This window comes from Xyrauchen texanus, chromosome 30, assembly GCF_025860055.1.
Source record: "Xyrauchen texanus isolate HMW12.3.18 chromosome 30, RBS_HiC_50CHRs, whole genome shotgun sequence".
Lineage (NCBI taxonomy): Eukaryota > Metazoa > Chordata > Actinopteri > Cypriniformes > Catostomidae > Xyrauchen > Xyrauchen texanus.
The window spans coordinates 36059020-36077514 of NC_068305.1; the positions used below are offsets into that span (position 1 = coordinate 36059020).

The 18495-nt window shown below is 37.5% G+C and overlaps 2 protein-coding genes across 2 annotated transcripts; both read left to right on the plus strand.

The window, feature by feature from the left end:
• The first annotated feature begins 5880 nt into the window (after nt 1–5880).
• On the plus strand, nt 5881–6921 carry taar10 (trace amine-associated receptor 10). Its single transcript, XM_052098524.1, has 2 exons — nt 5881–6199; nt 6272–6921. The coding sequence occupies exons 1-2, from the start codon at nt 5881–5883 to the stop codon at nt 6919–6921; spliced, it is 969 nt and encodes a 322-aa protein (XP_051954484.1).
• Nucleotides 6922–14942: 8021 nt separating this feature from the next.
• Nucleotides 14943–15974, plus strand: LOC127624402 (trace amine-associated receptor 4-like). Its single transcript, XM_052099220.1, has one exon. It carries the CDS (start codon nt 14946–14948, stop codon nt 15972–15974), a length of 1029 nt encoding a protein of 342 aa, XP_051955180.1. The 5' UTR covers nt 14943–14945.
• The last annotated feature ends 2521 nt before the right edge of the window (nt 15975–18495 follow it).

Genomic DNA, 18495 nt, shown 5'->3' on the forward strand with positions numbered 1-18495 from the left:
TTTCCCACCTCCAGAATGCAATGAATGACTGGATATCCGCTCGAAGTCGGACACTTGTGAACTCGGGGTAGATCAATGAACACCGACTTCAGCTAGTAGCATCATTTAACGTCGTTTCAAATATGAAGCGACCTCTGAACAGAAACTGGAAATGGGTTTTGTGAAGCATAAAAACTAACCTTTTAGTATTTTCACAGCAGGATATATCTGTGCATGCAATATACAATAAATGTACAAGAGGATGTTAAGAAGAATTGTTTATGTGTCTATCAATGCTTATGTTTTCACCTATATTGCTAGTGAAATAGCTACTAGACAGCCTGCTAGCTAGCAACTGAAAGGCTGGGCTGTGTTTATGCATTTGGCATGTGTTCATGTCACCGTGGTTGGAAGTGGGAAATTTCATCTTGGATATTCCCACTTCTGACTTTGTCTGGAACGCAGCATTACTGTAGGAGTATATAAGTAGATTTGATTCCTTTTGTAAACTAATTTAACAAAAAAAATTGCTTGACTTTTATTGTAAAATCTCTCATTAACAATAATGTAAGTCACTACGTGAAAGTTTTAAAAGATGTAGGTCAGTTTGAACACCGGTGTATTCATGTTGATTGATTTTAACTAACTGAATGGGAATTAGCTGTCTGCCTCAAAGTCGGTGGAGCTCCAGGTCACACCTACCAATGACATGGAACAATGGCGGTAAAAAGGTGTTTAGCAGCCGGTAAGTTTCCCTGAAGTTTCCCCCAGCGAGCTGTTACGAGCCACCGAAACCAACTCAAAACACCTTTTTGGCCATAATTTGTTGTGAATGACATCACACTTGTTCCTTCTTTGAGTTTGTAGGTAGTGAGCAGGGCCCTTTAAAAGGCAGCTGCCTATATCAGCAGTAGACATATAGAGAGCTCACTGGGTTTTGGAACAGAGTGAAAAGAAATATTTTCTGTGGGTTACACAAAGCTTTTAAGAATATAAAAATAAACATCCTATTAGGGATGTCTTGGGCCAATTTGTCCTTCTTTTTTCAATAAGAAAATCTCTAAACATTATAAACACTACATTTTATTTTTATTTAATTTTCATTTAGTTTGTTTTAAACATTTCTTTTTTCAAATATGGGTATATGTTTAGACAAGATGTAAAATCTGTGTCAAGTCAAATATGTGGACCACGGATGGTCTGCTGTGGCGACCCCTAACGGAAGCAGCCGAAAGAAGAAAAAGAAGCAGAAGAAGGGTATGACTGGTGCATGACCTTATAAATATTCACTGTGAATAAACTTTTCAAAACCTCACACCCTCGGTTGTTTTGACCACATTATCTAATTAACATCACAATGATGCAAATCACTGAGTGATTGGCAGGTGTGTTCACATCTGTAGGGATCATTCAGCGTAAGGTGTGAGTCCTTTGCAGTTTAATGAGGAAAGGTGTGAATGTGTAAGTAAACAGCAGCATGTCTTGCGAGCACATTAGTTGTCATTTCAATAACAAGATTTCTCTTGAGACAGAACTGACATGTGTATTATGATACTGTTTAACTGAGAATTGCAGAAAATCATTATAAACTTACAAATGTTTTAATAAACATTTATATAATGTAAATTTAAAGCACAAACTCATAAACACTGATTCATTGTAACCCGCACTACATGTATTCTCCAATCAACAGCCATTCCACCCTCTCTAAGGAAAAGGCCTGAGTCTATATTTCTAAAGTAATTATTTATTTATTTTTACCATCAAATCATTTTTTTTTTGTCCTTTTAAATGGTCTTTTTAAAAGTGTTTTTACCATTAAGACAAATGCACATTTTTAATTTGTCATGGATGCTACATTGAATAAATATGAATTAACATGGACATGAGTGTGAGCAAGTTTCTGCAAATCTCTGTGTCAAAACAATTTCACAATGCAAAGAACGTCACCTTCCATATCCAGGTATTGTTTCAAAAGACGCAAATGCAAATGCAAAATAACTTTTTTATATTTCCAATAAGGTAACTTGTAGCCACTCACATGCAACAAGACAAAGTTATGTGCTTAATATTTAAAAAAAATATGCATTTTTTAAAACACTGTCCAATATATACTACATGGCACATTGTGTGCTGCGCAGTATTTCTGTTCAGTACATAAAAGGTAGTTTTCAATTCCCAATACATCCCACATCTGTCATGGTCCTGTCACTCTTGTCAGTCTGGGTTTTTGTCTGACAGGACCGTGGCATCATTGTCCCATGTCTGTCTCGTGTTTCATTGTCTGTCTTCATGTGAGCGCACAGGTTTGTTTTTTTCCCTGCCGTGCGCACTTCGGTCTGTCTAGTTTCAAGACCGGAGCATGGTGTTTGGATCCTGACATCACTGTCTGGTTTGGTTTCGGTCTGTGTCGGGATCCAGACACTCAGATGTTCTGTCTTGTTTTTGTCACCTGCTACGTGCATCGTGTTGCGTTTGTCTCTATATGTATGCTCAGGTTTTATTTAGTGTGAGAATGCCTGACATAGCTTTTTGGCATTGCTACGCATTCCCTCGTCTTGTTTTTCGGTTGGCATGAGCGTATATTGCCTTATTGTCTTGATGATATGCGCTCATGCCATTTGGGTGTTTTGTTCTCTCATGTAAGCATGTAGATTTGTTTTATTTCTGTATAACCTTGTGTCTCTCTGTCTTAAGTCATACCCCACCTCCTTGTTTGCCCATTATTAGTTCATTTGTTACATCTGCCCTGCATTAGCCTGTTTGATTTCCTTCACTATTTTTCTCCTCGTGTGTGCTGTCCAGTGCCAGTTCGTTTGTGTGCTTGTGTATTCTGTCGGCCAATTGGTTTGTTCCAGTCGGTCTTGTGTGTTGGTCCTGTCTTTGATTCTCCCATTCCTCTCCAGTTTGTCCTGGTTCCCCGTTATCCTCTGCCCCAGCCCGGATTACATTTTCCCCTACGGGGTAGTTTGTGGGGTTTTTTTCCCCCTTGTGGGGGTTTGATTTTGGATTCTTTTGTTTTATTTTTTGTATTAAATAAACCTTTATTTTTTACTCTGTGTTTGGATCGTGAGCCTCTCTGATCCTAACAATATCAATGCATATCAGTTTCAATGGCATGTAGATGCTGACAGCACCACTGCTTTTTACTCTATCCAGGAACAACAGTGATACCATTGTACATGCACATCCACAATAATACCCCCTTCCTTCATGCTGAAGATCAGCAGTCTCTTCACACCAATGCACATTTTATACCCAAAAGTCTGTTTTTGAGGTTTGAATGTAAATTTTTAAATCTGCAGAACAGTTTTGATTATGTCATAATTTTGTAAATGATGCAAATGAAAAGAAATAGCCTTGTTTTGATCACAGTCTAGCCAGCTATCATCAGAGATGGCCATCTTGGGAACGCTCCCTTGCAACTATTTTCTATGAGTTCAAATGGCCTAAAATGGGTAAAGACAGAAATCTCAAAAACCATTGGTCAAGATTATGATCAAAGATCATATTTCAAATCAGCAGTCAAGTCTGACAACAATGGAATCACAAATTGTGCTTCTTTAGCTCAGATCATCCTAAAAAAACTAATTTTTTAAGCTGGTCCATCTAATGTGTCTGCCCTTTCCGGAGTTTACTGACAGCCTTGACTATGTCTAAAATGTGATTGGCTCTTAAACCTATAAGGCGGGATGTCCTTTTCTACATCCACAATATTTGTTGTTACAGTTTTCTACCATTAATTTTAATACAAGTGAACCATATCTAGCTAATTAGTCTTTGCTGTCAGTTAGCATGATTGACATATATCAGTGTTGAAGTGTATGGTTAGCATATCCAATTTCATCATGGCAGACAGCGCAGCGTCAGATGCAACAGTGATACAATTGTCCCCATTCATGTGTGCCATGACAGGTTGATAGTAATGAGTGTAAATAAATACTGATTAAGCTTTGAATTAAATCTGATAAGCTTTACTGTTTATATATATATAGGATAGGACATATATTATATCCATCATATGCCATTCTGTATTGTGTGCCATGAGAGCTACTCTCACCCTCTTGAGTTGTGTTTGTCATCCAAGCAATGGGCACACAAAAGGATCACTAATGGCAGTCCAATGTATGATGTCACAAAAAAGCTGATTGAAAATGTACCCTGGCAGTTCTCTCCATTCTATGTTGTTTTCCTATGTTGGCCAACAGCCCACTTCTGTAATAATCTTTTCTTGCCAACCCAAGCATTTAGAATTATATAACTTACAATACAGTGATGTGTTGTTCCTGAAGATTTTGCTCAAAACGATTCTCAAGATATGTCTGAGTCAAGATCGGCAACACCTAACAATAAGCAATTTATGTCTATATGTGATGCATGTGCCAATTCAAACAGAACTTAAAATGCTGGTACAAAATATTATGCAATATTAAAGTCATTTATTGTGGTCCGGGTCAATTGTAATATTTAATTTGCTTGACTTTTTTTTGAATATATTCAAATATTTACATGGTAGAAATACAATATTTTGTTGGTATGAGTGTAACGGGAGCCAGCTGGTACGTGATAGCTGTACAGTTTGTGTAAACCTCACTACCATCGCCTCAAGAGGTGCACTAGTGGCTTACGCTAGGTGCTGTAGCCTTTAGCCTCCTCGTTATAGCGCCCGTCTGTCATGCCGGCAGGTACCGGTTCGAATCCCGTTCAGAGCGGTTAGAGCAGGACTGGTTAAACGAATACCTATCAGACAAATATACCTTTTTTTTAATGACAAACATTTTTTAAATTGTGGTGTAGTTTATTTTGTTCCTGAGATTTAACTCAAAATGTGAAACATTTTACTATACCATCACTTAATACTATACCATCCCATAGTTTTATACCTTTGTAGTAACTGCAGCCATAAAAGCATAACCATATCCCATCATGCTATTTTAACTGATTGCTTGTTTCTGTAACTCAGGAACAAGGAAGACCTCATGGGAAAAGTTACTCCAGTGTCCTTGTTGACCGATAATGAATGTAGAAGTGTACTGATGCAACGCTGGAGGGCTGAGAGATATAAATGTGCGTTCTGCTTGTCTGACTTTGGTGTAGGCAGGTCAGGGCTGTACCAAGTATGTGTAATGGTACGTGTCTTGTACAAGCTGTAGGGTGAATAATTAGTTTTTTGTTTTTGTATGCATTTGAAATCTAAAAATTATGTATTACTATATGTACAGTGGGGTCCAAAAGTCAGAGAATACTTGTGAAAATGCTTTTTAATACAGTTATTTTAATTTAAAATACTATTATTGATCAAGTTAAATCTATCAAAACATTTGATAGTGGTGGTGGTGTAGTGGATAAAGCGCAGGGCTGTTAAGTCACAGGTTCTAACCCCACGGCCACCACCATTGTGTCTTTGAGCAAGGCACTTAACTCCAGGTTGCTCTGGGGGAATTGTCCCTGTAATAAGTGCACTGTAAGTCACTTTGGATAAAAGCGTCTGCCAAATGCATAAATGTAGTATTTGGCACGCATCCATTATGCAAAGCATCCATGCATGCTTGAATGACAGCATGAACTCACTGCACTGGAAATGTTTCAAGGGGCATCTTGTGTAAAGCAAGTGAAGTAAAAGGAGTTATCATGGTCAATGTCACAAATGTTTTTATTTGATCAGTGACCAAGAAAGAGTACAAATGTTTAAATATGTCTTTTAGTTCATAATGTTTCTTTAAGCCTAACACTGATCATTTCCAAGTTTATATTAGATGTTGAATTCCAGATTTTCAGTGTGAACTTTGATGGTAAATATTCATACTGTTATGACGATTATGGAGTGAAAATCTGTTTATAATGTGCTAATGTTGTTGTTTTTAACAGACCATATTCCATTTCTGACAAGTCAAACAGGAGATGGACCCAATCAATTCAACTACAATTGAAAGTGGGCCGGCTCTCTGCTTTGAATCCTTCAACAACTCGTGCGAGAAGCTTGTCTATGCGACAGAGACTCAGATTTTGCTCTATTTGTTCTTCAGTGCTATAGCACTTACGACAGTATGTGGGAACTTGCTGGTCATCATAGCAATCATTCATTTCAAGCAGCTTCACACATCAACCAACTACCTCATCTTATCTCTAGCCGTGGCCGACCTGTTAATCGGGGGGTTTGTGATGCCCCCGAGTATGATGCGCTCAGTTGAGGCTTGCTGGTACATGGGGGATGTGTTCTGTAAAATACACAGTAGTGTTGATGTTATGTTATGTACCACATCTCTCCTACACATATCTTTCATCTCTATAGATCGATATTATGCCGTGTGCCACCCTATGCAATACCATAATAAAATCACACCTCCCATTACCTTGATTATGATTTCCTTAAGCTGGGCTTTGTCTGCCTTTGTTGGATTTGCTATGATATTTCTACAACTCAACATTCTTGGTGCTGAGGAGTTTTATTTCAACAATGTAGTGTGTAAGGGAGAGTGTTTCATCTTTCAAACGGCCGCAGCGAGCTTGACTTCCTCATTTCTTGCTTTTTATCTTCCTGCTATAATCTGCATCTGCATATATCTCAAAATTCTCCTTGTTGCAAGAAGACAATCAAAATCTATACAGCATGCAGCACAAATAGGCAAGGAAACCAGCACGTCTATTATTAAAACAGAGGGGAAGGCCACTAAAACACTAGCTATAATCATGGGGGTATTTTTTGTGAGTATTTCTCCCTTTTTCTTCATTAATCTAATTGATCCATTTGTTGAACACAAAATACCACCTGCCTTATTTGACATTTTTTTATGGATCGGATATTTGAATTCTCTTTGTAATCCCTTTGTGTATGCATTTTTTTATAGATGGTTTAGAAAAGCTCTGAGAATCATTCTTTTGGCCAAAATATTTCAAGTTAATTCTTCACAATTGGACTTGATGACAAGACATAGTAATTAGGAATGACCTACTGTAACTGTGTAAATATTCTGTATGTTAATAAGAGCAAAACATTCCTGGATAATATGCATGTGTCCATACAGACAGAGATCTGCACAATAACCATGAAGCCAAATCAAGTTAAACATTCAATGTGTGAACTTAAACTGCCAAATGACTGAGTTTTGACATTTTGAAATATAAGTTAGGTGTACATTTTTCATTTGAGATCAGGATGTAGGTGTTATGACTTAAAAAATACAACCTCATACATGTATAAAAATTATAGGGGTAAACAAAGGTTCTATACACTTTACATTAACACAACATAATCAATAAAGTTGAAACTGTTCAGAAAATTGTGTAGTATTTGTGTATTGCTTAATTATTGAATGTCTAGAATATTTTGTGGGTTTTGTGTATTATGTGTAAACGGTATATAAAATGTAAGTGTATTCTATACATTTGATAAATTGTGTTATATTGTAACTACATGATTGCATTGTTTGTGGACCACACACCCAAGATTTTTACCCACTCGTACACTTGTGTTGTAGTGACAAAAGTGATAAAAAATAAATATAAGATTTTAAAAGACATAGTAAAATGTATGGTAAATTTATTCAACACCATGGTAGTACAAAAATGACATTTGTACTATATAATGAGTTGGCAATAGTAACATTTCCCATTTAAAGACACACTTTTTTTGTCTCACCTTATCATTATCAAAGACAATGCCTCTTAAAGTCATTCTAAGCCAGGCGCGTCACTTGACCCCTTTTACTGGGGCACGTGCCACAGTATAAATCTGCTGTGCCCCAGTAAATGCTCAAGTTTGAGTTTTAACAATTTACTTTATTTGTCAGTGCATTCATTTATATTGATAATCCGAGAAAAAAAGAAATGGATCTATCTAAATGCAACGCAGTAACCCACTCAATCAACGCTTGTAAAAGCAACGCAGTTTAACCGAAAACACAAATCTGATGCATGCGCGCAGAAATCCATGTCCGTGCGGCGCGCGCCTGTGCGCATGCTGTAACCAAAGCCACTGCTGCGCGTACAGCCACACACACAAGTCCAGGAGCCGTTTGATCCAGCAATGGTTGGAATAAAAAAGCAGACTCATTTAATGACATCAATGTATTCATGTTTTGCGTGATAATCATTCATCATTTCGACATGTTTTATGATGTTGGTATTTACACTCGTTTACATTTACAAGAGGGGAAAAAAAACGTTCAACATACACTAAATAGGGCCTATAGAAGATATTAAAATGAACGAATGTCTATTTTTTCCAGCCTGTTTTACTATTAGCATTTATTTATCACACATTATTTATTTTAGATACAGTTCCTACATATTGCTATTTACACGGGGCAAATATAATACTATTTATTAAATCTACTTTTATTACGTATCCTATTTGAATGGGGATATAATTTATTACAGCTGACAGTTACACGAGCAGACAAGGTTTGAAAATTAACTGTAGCAAGATAAAACTATAATACATTTGAAGGCTTTTTATTGGATCAATACAGGTAAACGTCATATTATGGAGTGGTGGTGGCGTAGTGGCTAAAGCACAGGGATTAATCGGAAGGTCACAGGTTCTAACCCCACGGCTGCCACCATTGTGTCCTTGAGCAAGGCACTTAACTCCAGATTGTTCCGGGGGGATTGTCCCTGTAATAATTGCACTGTAAGTCGCTTTGGATAAAAGCGTCTGCCAAATGTGTAAATGTAATGCGACTACGCATTACTTTATGGAGAGTTTACGACCTACTAGTTTAAAGCTTGCCTTAAGAACAGGTGGTGCAACCAAATTAAGCACTGACTTAGTTACAAACTAACTAGTAAGGCCTTAACTTACGTGAGAACTTACACACAGCTGGCGCAACCCTACCCACGTGTCAGCACACAAGTCAGAATTGAGGTAGGCTTTGAAAACATGATGAAACTAAAGTAAGTTTCTAAATAATACAGATGGTCTTATTGGCTCTTGTATATACATATGGACATCAGAAAATTCTTTGGACGAAGCAGGGATAGGAAACAGAAAGGAGAGATGAGTTTGTGGGAAGTAAACATAATGATGATAAACAAACTACATCCTCACCTGTCAGAGTCAGGTTTCAGACATCAGATGAGAAAGCATCAATTCTCAGGAAAACCTCAGTCAAGTCTGGAATTGCAGAGAAAATAAACCCATTTTTGTGTTCTGTAGTAGGGGAGAGTGGGGGCGGTTGCAACACTTTTTACATTTCCTTCAGATTCTCAGCGACTGTTTGTATTAGAAAGTCAAAAAAATAAAATATTAAACCCATATATGTCACCTACCTGCCCATACTGTTGCAACATGTGTACATATGATAATATGAATGTAATTTGTACTTAAATAGACCCTGAAAAATGTTGCGACTGTCCCCATATTTGGGGAAAGTTGCAACAGTACCGAGGGGCAGTTGCAACAGTCATTTAGATGTAATAAAACTCATACTTCTGCATCATTTTTCAAATCTTTTTTTAGTTTATTTGAGACCAGAGTTCATCGAGTTAACTTACTCAAGTAAAAAACAATTTTTTTCTGGTTCTTGGACAGTTGTGACCCCGGTCTCATCCATATTCCAGATGTCCTTCCCTTCAAATTTGTTTTTGTCAAGCACATTGGCAAGATTGTCGTAAAACAAGGATAGGCCTACATTGTAACGGTTGAAGCTTGTGTTCCGTGTGAGACTGGTAGCTTGAGGGCACCGTATAGACAGACTGGGCTGTCTTTTCATGAACCCCATAAACCAATCCCGGCCAGCCAGGGAGCACTCATTCCAGGTTTCAGGGTAGGAGCACTTGTAGTAGACAGCCAGTTGGAAGGCCAATCGACGAACCTGCGAAATGGATGGTAATTTCTCTTATCTTATTATTTCACAGTCTCAATATTCTTATATAAGGCTCCCTACCAGCCCTCCCTTTAAGCCTACACTCTGCTTTAATACCTTCCTCATGCTTAGGCCTACCTCTTTAGTGCTGAGACCATAGAAAAGATCAGCTGCTCTTTTTAGGTATTCTGCCAGGCTATCTTCCTGTTGGACTGAGAAGACCCTCCTCGGGGTCCAGTAACCTGTCCTCATCTTCTCTCCTTGACTTAGCCTCTCTCTTTTTTTAATAAAGCGGTAGAGGGTTGTGTGGCAAATTGAATACTGTTTTGCCACAGACCTCACTGTCCTGCCGTCATTGCTCACTACAGCAGCAGCTAAGGACAGAATAGGTAGAGGGACACCCCTATCTGTTGTCCTTTTCCTGTCTCGTGGCATACTGAAAAAACAGAACAGAAAATTTAGGATATACTGCAGCCTAGTTTGACTTTTAAAAAAGCAATTTGCTGAAATACAAAGAGGAGACACCTGGCTATTGAAATATGTTCTTTATCAAACCACTGAATTGCCTTTTATATCAATTTTATATAATTGTCATTATTATTGTCATGAGGGACAGTTGCAACACCATGTGGGGACAGTTGCAAAAATGCGTTGCAACTGTCCCACCCTTGGCAGCCATCTTAAAACTAGTGATGCTAGCCTAACACATTAGCTTGAACACATTGTACCTAAGTCTGTTAAGAGCTAAGAAACTGCACATTCAAATTATAAAACTATAAAGATCAATACTTAAAACGTTTAGACAGTATGACAAAAAATCTAGTTGTAAAAAAAGTTACTTTTTTACCTTGAATTTCAGTTCTCCCTTAAGGAAGTTTAACATGTGGCTGTTAACTTCTAGAAAGAAGGAGGGGCATACTGAGCATGTGCAGTAGGAGTGTCATGACTCCAGCTCATTCCTGATTGGAGAAATCAGCAATGTTGCAACTGCCACACGTTGCAACTGTCCCCACTCTCCCCTACTGGCTTTGATTATGATAACATTTAATCTATCTTTCGGATATTAAATTATTTGAATTCTCTAGCACTAGTTTAGGACACTACATAAACAGTTGGCAGTAGCTAACTATGACTGCTGTGTGCTAATTACCTAGCAACTAAAAAGGGCCATAGTTTGGCTTGTTTTGAGCTGTTGTTGCAAGTAAACTTAATGAGATTCAAACATCAGTTTAAACTTACACCAATTATGTTAGCTAGCTAGTTTTTCATCTATAGAAATTACACTTCTACATTTATAAAGTTAGAGATAGCTCAGCTAGTTTCACAAGCTAGCAACCAAACACAGCCAGTTTAGCTACCAACTCTGCCTAGCGAGCAACTCTGCTCATTCTGAGTTTGTCTAAAGCCGTTTCACCCGAGGCTGTTTCGCCTGACATTGGATAATGCAATTCCATAGACTTCCTAGAGGTTTTCCTGATGTGTAATGTGCAAGATGTTTACCTTTCCCAGTACTTGTTGCAGTGTAGGAATAGTGGGTTAAGCAAGGTTTTGTATAGTGCATTGTGTTGCACGCTTCTTGCACGCAGCAGGCTTTGAAGAAAGAAAAGAAAAAGTGATATGAGTAATGGGGGGCCTGTGCCCCAGTAGACCTTTATGTCTAGCAATGCCTCTGTTCTAAGTTCAGGTCTATAATTTATTTATTTATTTTTTGTCTTCAAACCTTCCAAGGAACCTATAGACTCATTTTGATTGTTGATTTTGATTCATTTTGATTAAGCACAAAAATAGTTTTGCATTTGATAACACAATTTCAACAAATGTATGAATCGTAAAAATATTAAACATTAATTTCCTCAGTATAAATTACCTAAGTTCTCTTGGACTGTGAGTTTTAGAAACAAATGAATGCAGTCTAATAAAATGGCAGGATGGGATTTGGTTATCGTTGTTGCTTTTGTGGCTTCAGTTGCTTTAGAGGCAAAAACATCTTCGGGATGGCCCATACAAAACTAATGTGAAACTGCAATTCATAACACCAGAGACTGTTTATCAGGCCACGTATATTAAAATGAATGGTAGAAATTGGAACGGCCAATATGGTGGGTGTAGAAAATGAAGTCCCACATTACAAGTTAAAAAGCCTTTTCTGCATATCGCCAGGGGCGTAGCACCAAATTTTGGGCCCTGGGTACAAACCATCTTGCTGGGCCCCCGTACCAAATATGTATGTATAGAAAACTGACTTCTAAGGGGCCCCCTGCCTCGGGCCCTGGGTACTCGGTACCCTTTACCCCCCCAGTCCGACGCCCCTGCATATCGTGGCGCCGTTTTGTGGTCCGTTCTGCGGTGGCTCATTGTTGCTTATTCTCTGCGGTTCTCCTGATGGACATTCCGCCCCTGATTGGCCCAAAAGTGCGTCGGATTACCGGGAAAATGCCCAGTATGCCAGATTACCAGTCCAGCACTGGTTATAGTGAACAGGAGGTAAAAATGAGGAGCTCATATGACAGCAGAGTAGACAGTCTTCACACATGAGTTGTATAAAAAACATTAAAAATGATTAGTTAAAAATTGACTGCATATCAGGTTTAAAACTCAGTTCTGTAATAAGCATCAAGTTTCAATTTGAAGTTCTTTTGAAATGTGCATTTCAAACCATATATTTAGGATCACATTTAGAAGCTCTTAGACAGACAATATTCTGTATTATTTTATTAGTTCTCGAGAGTATGACAATTAAAAATCCTGTGCATGAATTGTTTGTCTCAATGTGTAAAGACAAAGATTGTCTTATTAGTTTTAAACCAGTCATTTAGTTTAGAAGATTCATGTGATATTGTGACGATCTTGTGAAGTCTCAGTTTGACATCTGTTTAACAGATATTAGTTGTCTTCCTGTTATTTATTTATTTTCAGTCATATTGTATTTCTGAGATATTTCTAACAATCAAAGTTGCTGATGGATTTGAGTAAATACTATATTATTTCCAGTTTAATAATGTGTTGGCTAAATTCAACTTTCCTCAGGTTCATGTGGTGTCAGACATCAGCAAAAGACTAGAAAGGCAAACCCGAAACTCTCGGGTTCATACATAAACATCGGGTTCATTGGGATGAGAAAAATCGAGACAGATTCATTACATTGATGCAGTTATTTTAGCCTTTTATCCAAGGCTACCCAGGCTTTCTCACTATCACCCATATACTAAAAGGCAAGCTTTGCCAGTCCTGTATTAGCTTGTCATGAATTATCAACTGTTTTATTCATATATACTTATATACTATGTTTATAAGGTATAAATCCAATTTTGAGTGTTTGCTATTGTTTAACATCATTGCTTTTGATTATGTATGAAGGACTCAAGGACTCACTTAAGGAGTGCTTTGAAGCACAAAAAAATAAATAAGAGAAGGTTAAAGATTGGCAAAAGTTTGTCAGTGTCTGTCTCCCAAATGAGGAAAGGTTCAGCTCTATGGAACATTATGAGCTATGGGGTAAGGTGTGATGCCAGTGTGGCAGGATACAGCTAATGAAGCATAATAATACATACTACAAGTGAGCACTGATATTAACACCTTTGATTGGTCAGACGCCTTTGGGAGTCTCTCCTATGAGAAATTATAACAAGTCTCATGGGTGTGAGACACAAATATTGCATCATTGCTGGGTTGTGTTTGTGTGTGTGAGTGACAGCCATGATGAGGTCAAATTAACAGTGATTTCTTTTTCTGTTGAGAGGTCAACAGAGAATGGCCAGACTGGTTTGAATATACTTTGGCAGCCAAAAGTTTGGAATAATGTGCAGATTTTGCTCTTATGGAAAGAAATTGGTACTTTTATTCACCAAAGTGCATTCAACTGATCACAGTGTAGAGTCGGGACATTAATAACTTGAATAAAAATGTTCAGAACTTCAAAGAGTTCTGATTAAAAAAAATCCTCCACGTGCATAAATGACAGCTTTGCAGATTCTTGGCATTCTAGCTGTCAGTTTGTCCAGATACTCCGGTGACATTTCACCCCACGCTTCCTGTAGCACTTGCCACAGATGTGGCCATCTTGTTGGACACTTCTCACGCACCTTACAGTCTAGCTGATCCCACAAAATCTCAATGGTGTTAAGATCCATAACACTCTTTTCCAATTATCTGGTGCCCTTTTTGTGTTTCTTTCCCCACTCTAAACATTTCTTTTTGTTTTTCTGTTTCAAAAGTGGCTTTTTCTTTGCAATTCTTCCCATAAGACCTGCACCTCTGAGTCTTCTCTTTACTGTTGATACATGAAACTGGTGTTGAGCGGGTAGAATTCAATGAAGCTGTCAGCTGAGGACATGTGAGGTGTCTATTTCTCAAACTAGAGACTCTGATGTACTTATCCTCTTGTTTAGTTGCACATCTGATCTTCCACATCTATTTCTGTCCTTGTTAGATACATAAACATTATCTATAAAATAATACAAATGTGACACTGAAAAAATATGTATGATATAAAGGTTAAATATAAAAAAGGCAAATATTTATACGTTCTAAAGCTGTAAATACCTAAAAGGTTTGTTTTGAATCAAACAGTCTTACATATTGCTCGTTTCAGCGTCAAGCCAAATGCCCAAAAATTTACATTGAAATGTTACATACTAAAAGCTAAGATTAATAATGAGATCAGGCTGGATAGTAATTGATAAACCAGTTCTAAAGTTTTATAACTAAAGTTTTAGTGTTTTAATCTAACTATTTTCCTTCAGAAAACCAAGGGAAATGTTTTATATGACCAACCTATCATGTCATGAATTCATATTATATTAGACCAGCCAAAGGCTTATTTTTCTATTTAATACCTTTAGTTTTTAGTCCATTGATCTCCTACTTTGAGGATACAGATTTTTTTCAGTCTAATCTCCTGAGTTCAGGATGTTTGTGTAACCATGGGTTACACCTCGAATCTTAAGTATATATTGACAAGACTGAGATGCACGGAGTCCATGTATATTAATATATTGAGTGGGCATGTACTGTATGTATATTCATCTTTCTTTGGATATTGGTTTTTACCATATTAAAATTCATGAAATAATTCAGGTCAGATTTTGGTTAACTTTTTTTGTGGCTTTTTACATTTACAGAGGAAATCTTTTTTAAATTATTGCTACTTGGGTAGACGTGATGGCTTCAAATGAAACAGACATTTACACTGAAAACATTCTTCTCTGCTACCCACTTCTACCAGACTCCTGTCCCAGAACGCAACGTCACAATATAGTTAAAGTGGCAATGTACACTTTCATGCTGCTCATTACTATTATGACTGTTTTTGGGAACCTGCTGGTCATCATCTCTATCTCACACTTCAAACAGCTGCAGTCTCCAACTCATCTCATCGTGCAGTCTCTGGCTGCTTGTGACTGTCTGCTGGGCTCTTTCATCATGCCCTACAGCATGGTACGATCTGTGGAAGGGTGCTGGTTTTTGGGAGATATTGTTTGTAAAGTTCATTCTAGTTTGGATATGACTTTCTGTATCTCTTCCATACTGCATCTGAGTTTAATATCTATTGATAGGTACTGGGCCATCTGTGACCCATTAAGATACAAAATGAGGGTGACAAACTGTACTGTGACTGTTTTTGTTACCTTCACGTGGCTGTTTTCCTTTGTGTACAGCTTTTCTATTGTGTTTTCAGGGGTAAATAACATTGGTTTGGAGGAACTAATATTAGAGATGTCTTGCTTTGGAGGCTGTGTCCTGTATTTTAACAAAGAGTGGGGCCTAATTTGTGTACTTTTGGTATTCCTTATTCCAGGAACTGTCATGAGCTCTTTGTACATCAGCATTTTCCATGTTGTGAAAAAACATGCAAAGGTTCTGTCAGAGAACGTGTCCACCGCAGTGGGGGTTCATACTCAAAGCTCTGCGCAGAGAGAGAGAAAAGCAGCTAAAACTCTTGCCCTCATTATGGGTGTGTTTTTTCTCTGCTGGCTGCCTTTTTTTATTGCTACCGCTATTGATCCTTTCCTCAATTTTGTGACTCCTGTTGATGTATTTGATGCTTTGGTTTGGTTTGGGTATTTTAACTCCACTTGTAACCCTTTGATCTATGGATTTTTCTATCCCCGCTTTCAAAAGGCCTTTAAGATTCTCATATCCACTTATATCTGTGGCTTCAGTAAAACAACCACATTGATATTTGAATGAATAGGACATCATACCACATACATTTATTCCAGAAATAATTTTATGCATCTTTTCAAATTAAATAATTGGTTGTCCATGCATGAACAAACTTTTATATAATATAGAAAATTCTACATTTCTCATCTTTAGAATGAAGAATATCTTACTCTTATTGTAATGATAATGTTTTGCTTTTTTGTCCAATTTTACTTCAACATCATGACCAAATATATTTTTTAATGCTCTACAAACAAAATTTTCAGACAGATTTAGTTCCTAGATGTATGACTTTGGCAAGTATTTAATAATTTGTGCTGTTTAGAGTACCGCTGCAGTCTGAGAGCCTGCACTTTTTGTGCTATAAGGAATTTAAACCCAAGGACAACTTTAATACAAAAGTATCAGAGGGAAATTCGCCTGAAAATCAAGTGAATGAAGGCATGATCTGATAAGAAGTGCCTGATTTCTTACACTAATAAATTCTGTCCCTCTCACTTAAAATTGTTTAATTTAAGTCACTGTGTCGGGGAAACACAAAAAGAAACATTCTGATGCTTGATGAAAATATTCCCTTCTGAAACTCCATGATTTACATTTATGCATTTGGCAGACGCTTTTATCCAAAGCGACTTACAGTGCACTTATTACAGGGACAATCCGCCCGGAGCAACCTGGAGTTAAGTGCCTTGCTCAAGGACACAATGGTGGTGGCTGTGGGGATCAAACCAGCGACCCTCTGATTACCAGTTCTGTGCTTTAGCCCACTACACCACCACCACTCCTTTTACATGTACAGTATCATCACAGCTGCATAAACTGAAGGAAATTATATTCTACATCAGAAGTAGTTTCCTCAAAACTGGCCTTTAGGCCAGTGGTAAAACTTGTTGCCTGATCCTTAAATTTCAGACATTTTTATTGTCAGACCAGTCAGATAAACGAGGATCAGGCTTTGGATCTTGCCATTCATTAAACAGGCATTCAGTACATTTAATTAAGCATTTTTGTGATGATTTGGGAATTCAGCAAAGTAGTTGAACCTGAAGAGGTCTGTTGGGCTTCAGCAGGGCTGTAGCTAGTGGGGTGAAAGGTGGTACTCAGGGCCAGCCCAAGCCTTTATGGGGCCCTAAGCAGAATTTGATTTGGGGGCCCCTCTGTGCCACCAATACAATTGACTATTGTCAACGCACACTATAAATCTAACACACCCATTATCAATTTTATTAGTTGTAGCTGTGTTGCTTACATAACACCAATGTCTTCCTGGCATGCTTTTACTCTTCAATGGTTTTAATTGTAACAGTAGCAAACCCACAAGAGTGGTCAGGTGTTAATTTGCACTTTAAAATGCATTGTCTTACAGTACTAAATGGCATACTTAATGTGGTGTACTGAAAAGTAGCAAAATAAACCAGAGGACAATGCATTTTCTGTAAACAAGTTAACAACTTTAATTGCTTTTGGTTTAAAAAAAAAAACTGTGTTTGTTTATAAAGTAAGAAAGGAAACATTAACATAATGATTTGTGGAAATCAAAAACAAAATATTTAATGAATACCTGGAATAAGAAAAAAGAAAGAAAAAAAAACATATATTTTAAAGATTCAGCAAAGAAACACTCAGCCATCACTGAAATAACATAGGAAATTAATACGGGTCTTTTTAGACCCATGTATGTAAAAAAAAATGTAGAAATACAAAAACTGTGTTTGTGCATAAAGTAAGAAATTAAACATAAACATAATGATTTGTGGAAATCAAAAACAAGATATTTAATGAATACCTGGAATAACAAATGATAAAATACATATATTTTAAAGATTCAGGAAAGAAACACTCAGCCATGCATGAAATAACATAGGAAATGAATACGGGTCTTTTTAGACCCATGTTGCGCATTAGAAGGGTTGCGATACAAAAAAGATTTTTATTCGAAAAGTAAGAAATGAAAAATTTCAATTAGGATTTTTAATGATCTAAAACAAGTTAATTGAGGAATACCTGAAATACTGAATGATGAAATTAATTTCTTGCAAAGATATAGAAAATGAAAACTCAGTCGGGTCTTTTTAGACCCATGTTGTGCATCAAAGGGTTAACATGCCTTTATCTGTCAGTTTTTTTTTCTCTTCCTCGGTTCCCTTACGACTTCAGTCCACTTGACATTGTGTTTACTAACGCATATGGGGAGTGCCTTCATACATGACCTATTTGAAACCTCTCTACAATAACGCCAATATTCTAATATTGGCTATGGTGTTTGAGCCCAGCCTGTTTTGGCGCGGAACTGACTGGTCGTTTCCGCTATAAATCAGGTGGACAGACACCATTTCCTCAGAATTTCTTCCTTCAAGACAGTGATTACCTCTTGTCTCGAAGCCCTCTACCTTCGCCGTCGATTCACACCAGTCAGCGGACGGAATCTTCACGGCAGTGAGAAGACTCTCCGCTCCCTGCAGTGCTCTGGCGAACATCACTCCGCCTCCAACCCAGCATGCACTGTAATTAATAACTCGTAACTGACATGAATTCAATGAGTGCT

Coding starts and splice junctions, on each gene's coding strand:
- taar10 (XM_052098524.1), top strand. CDS start 5,881: ATGGACCCAATCAATTCAACTACAATTGAAAGTGGGCCGGCTCTCTGC. Junction 6,200..6,271: donor GTACATGGGGGATGTGTTCT/GTAAAATACACA, acceptor TCATCTCTATAG/ATCGATATTATGCCGTGTGC.
- LOC127624402 (XM_052099220.1), top strand. CDS start 14,946: ATGGCTTCAAATGAAACAGACATTTACACTGAAAACATTCTTCTCTGC.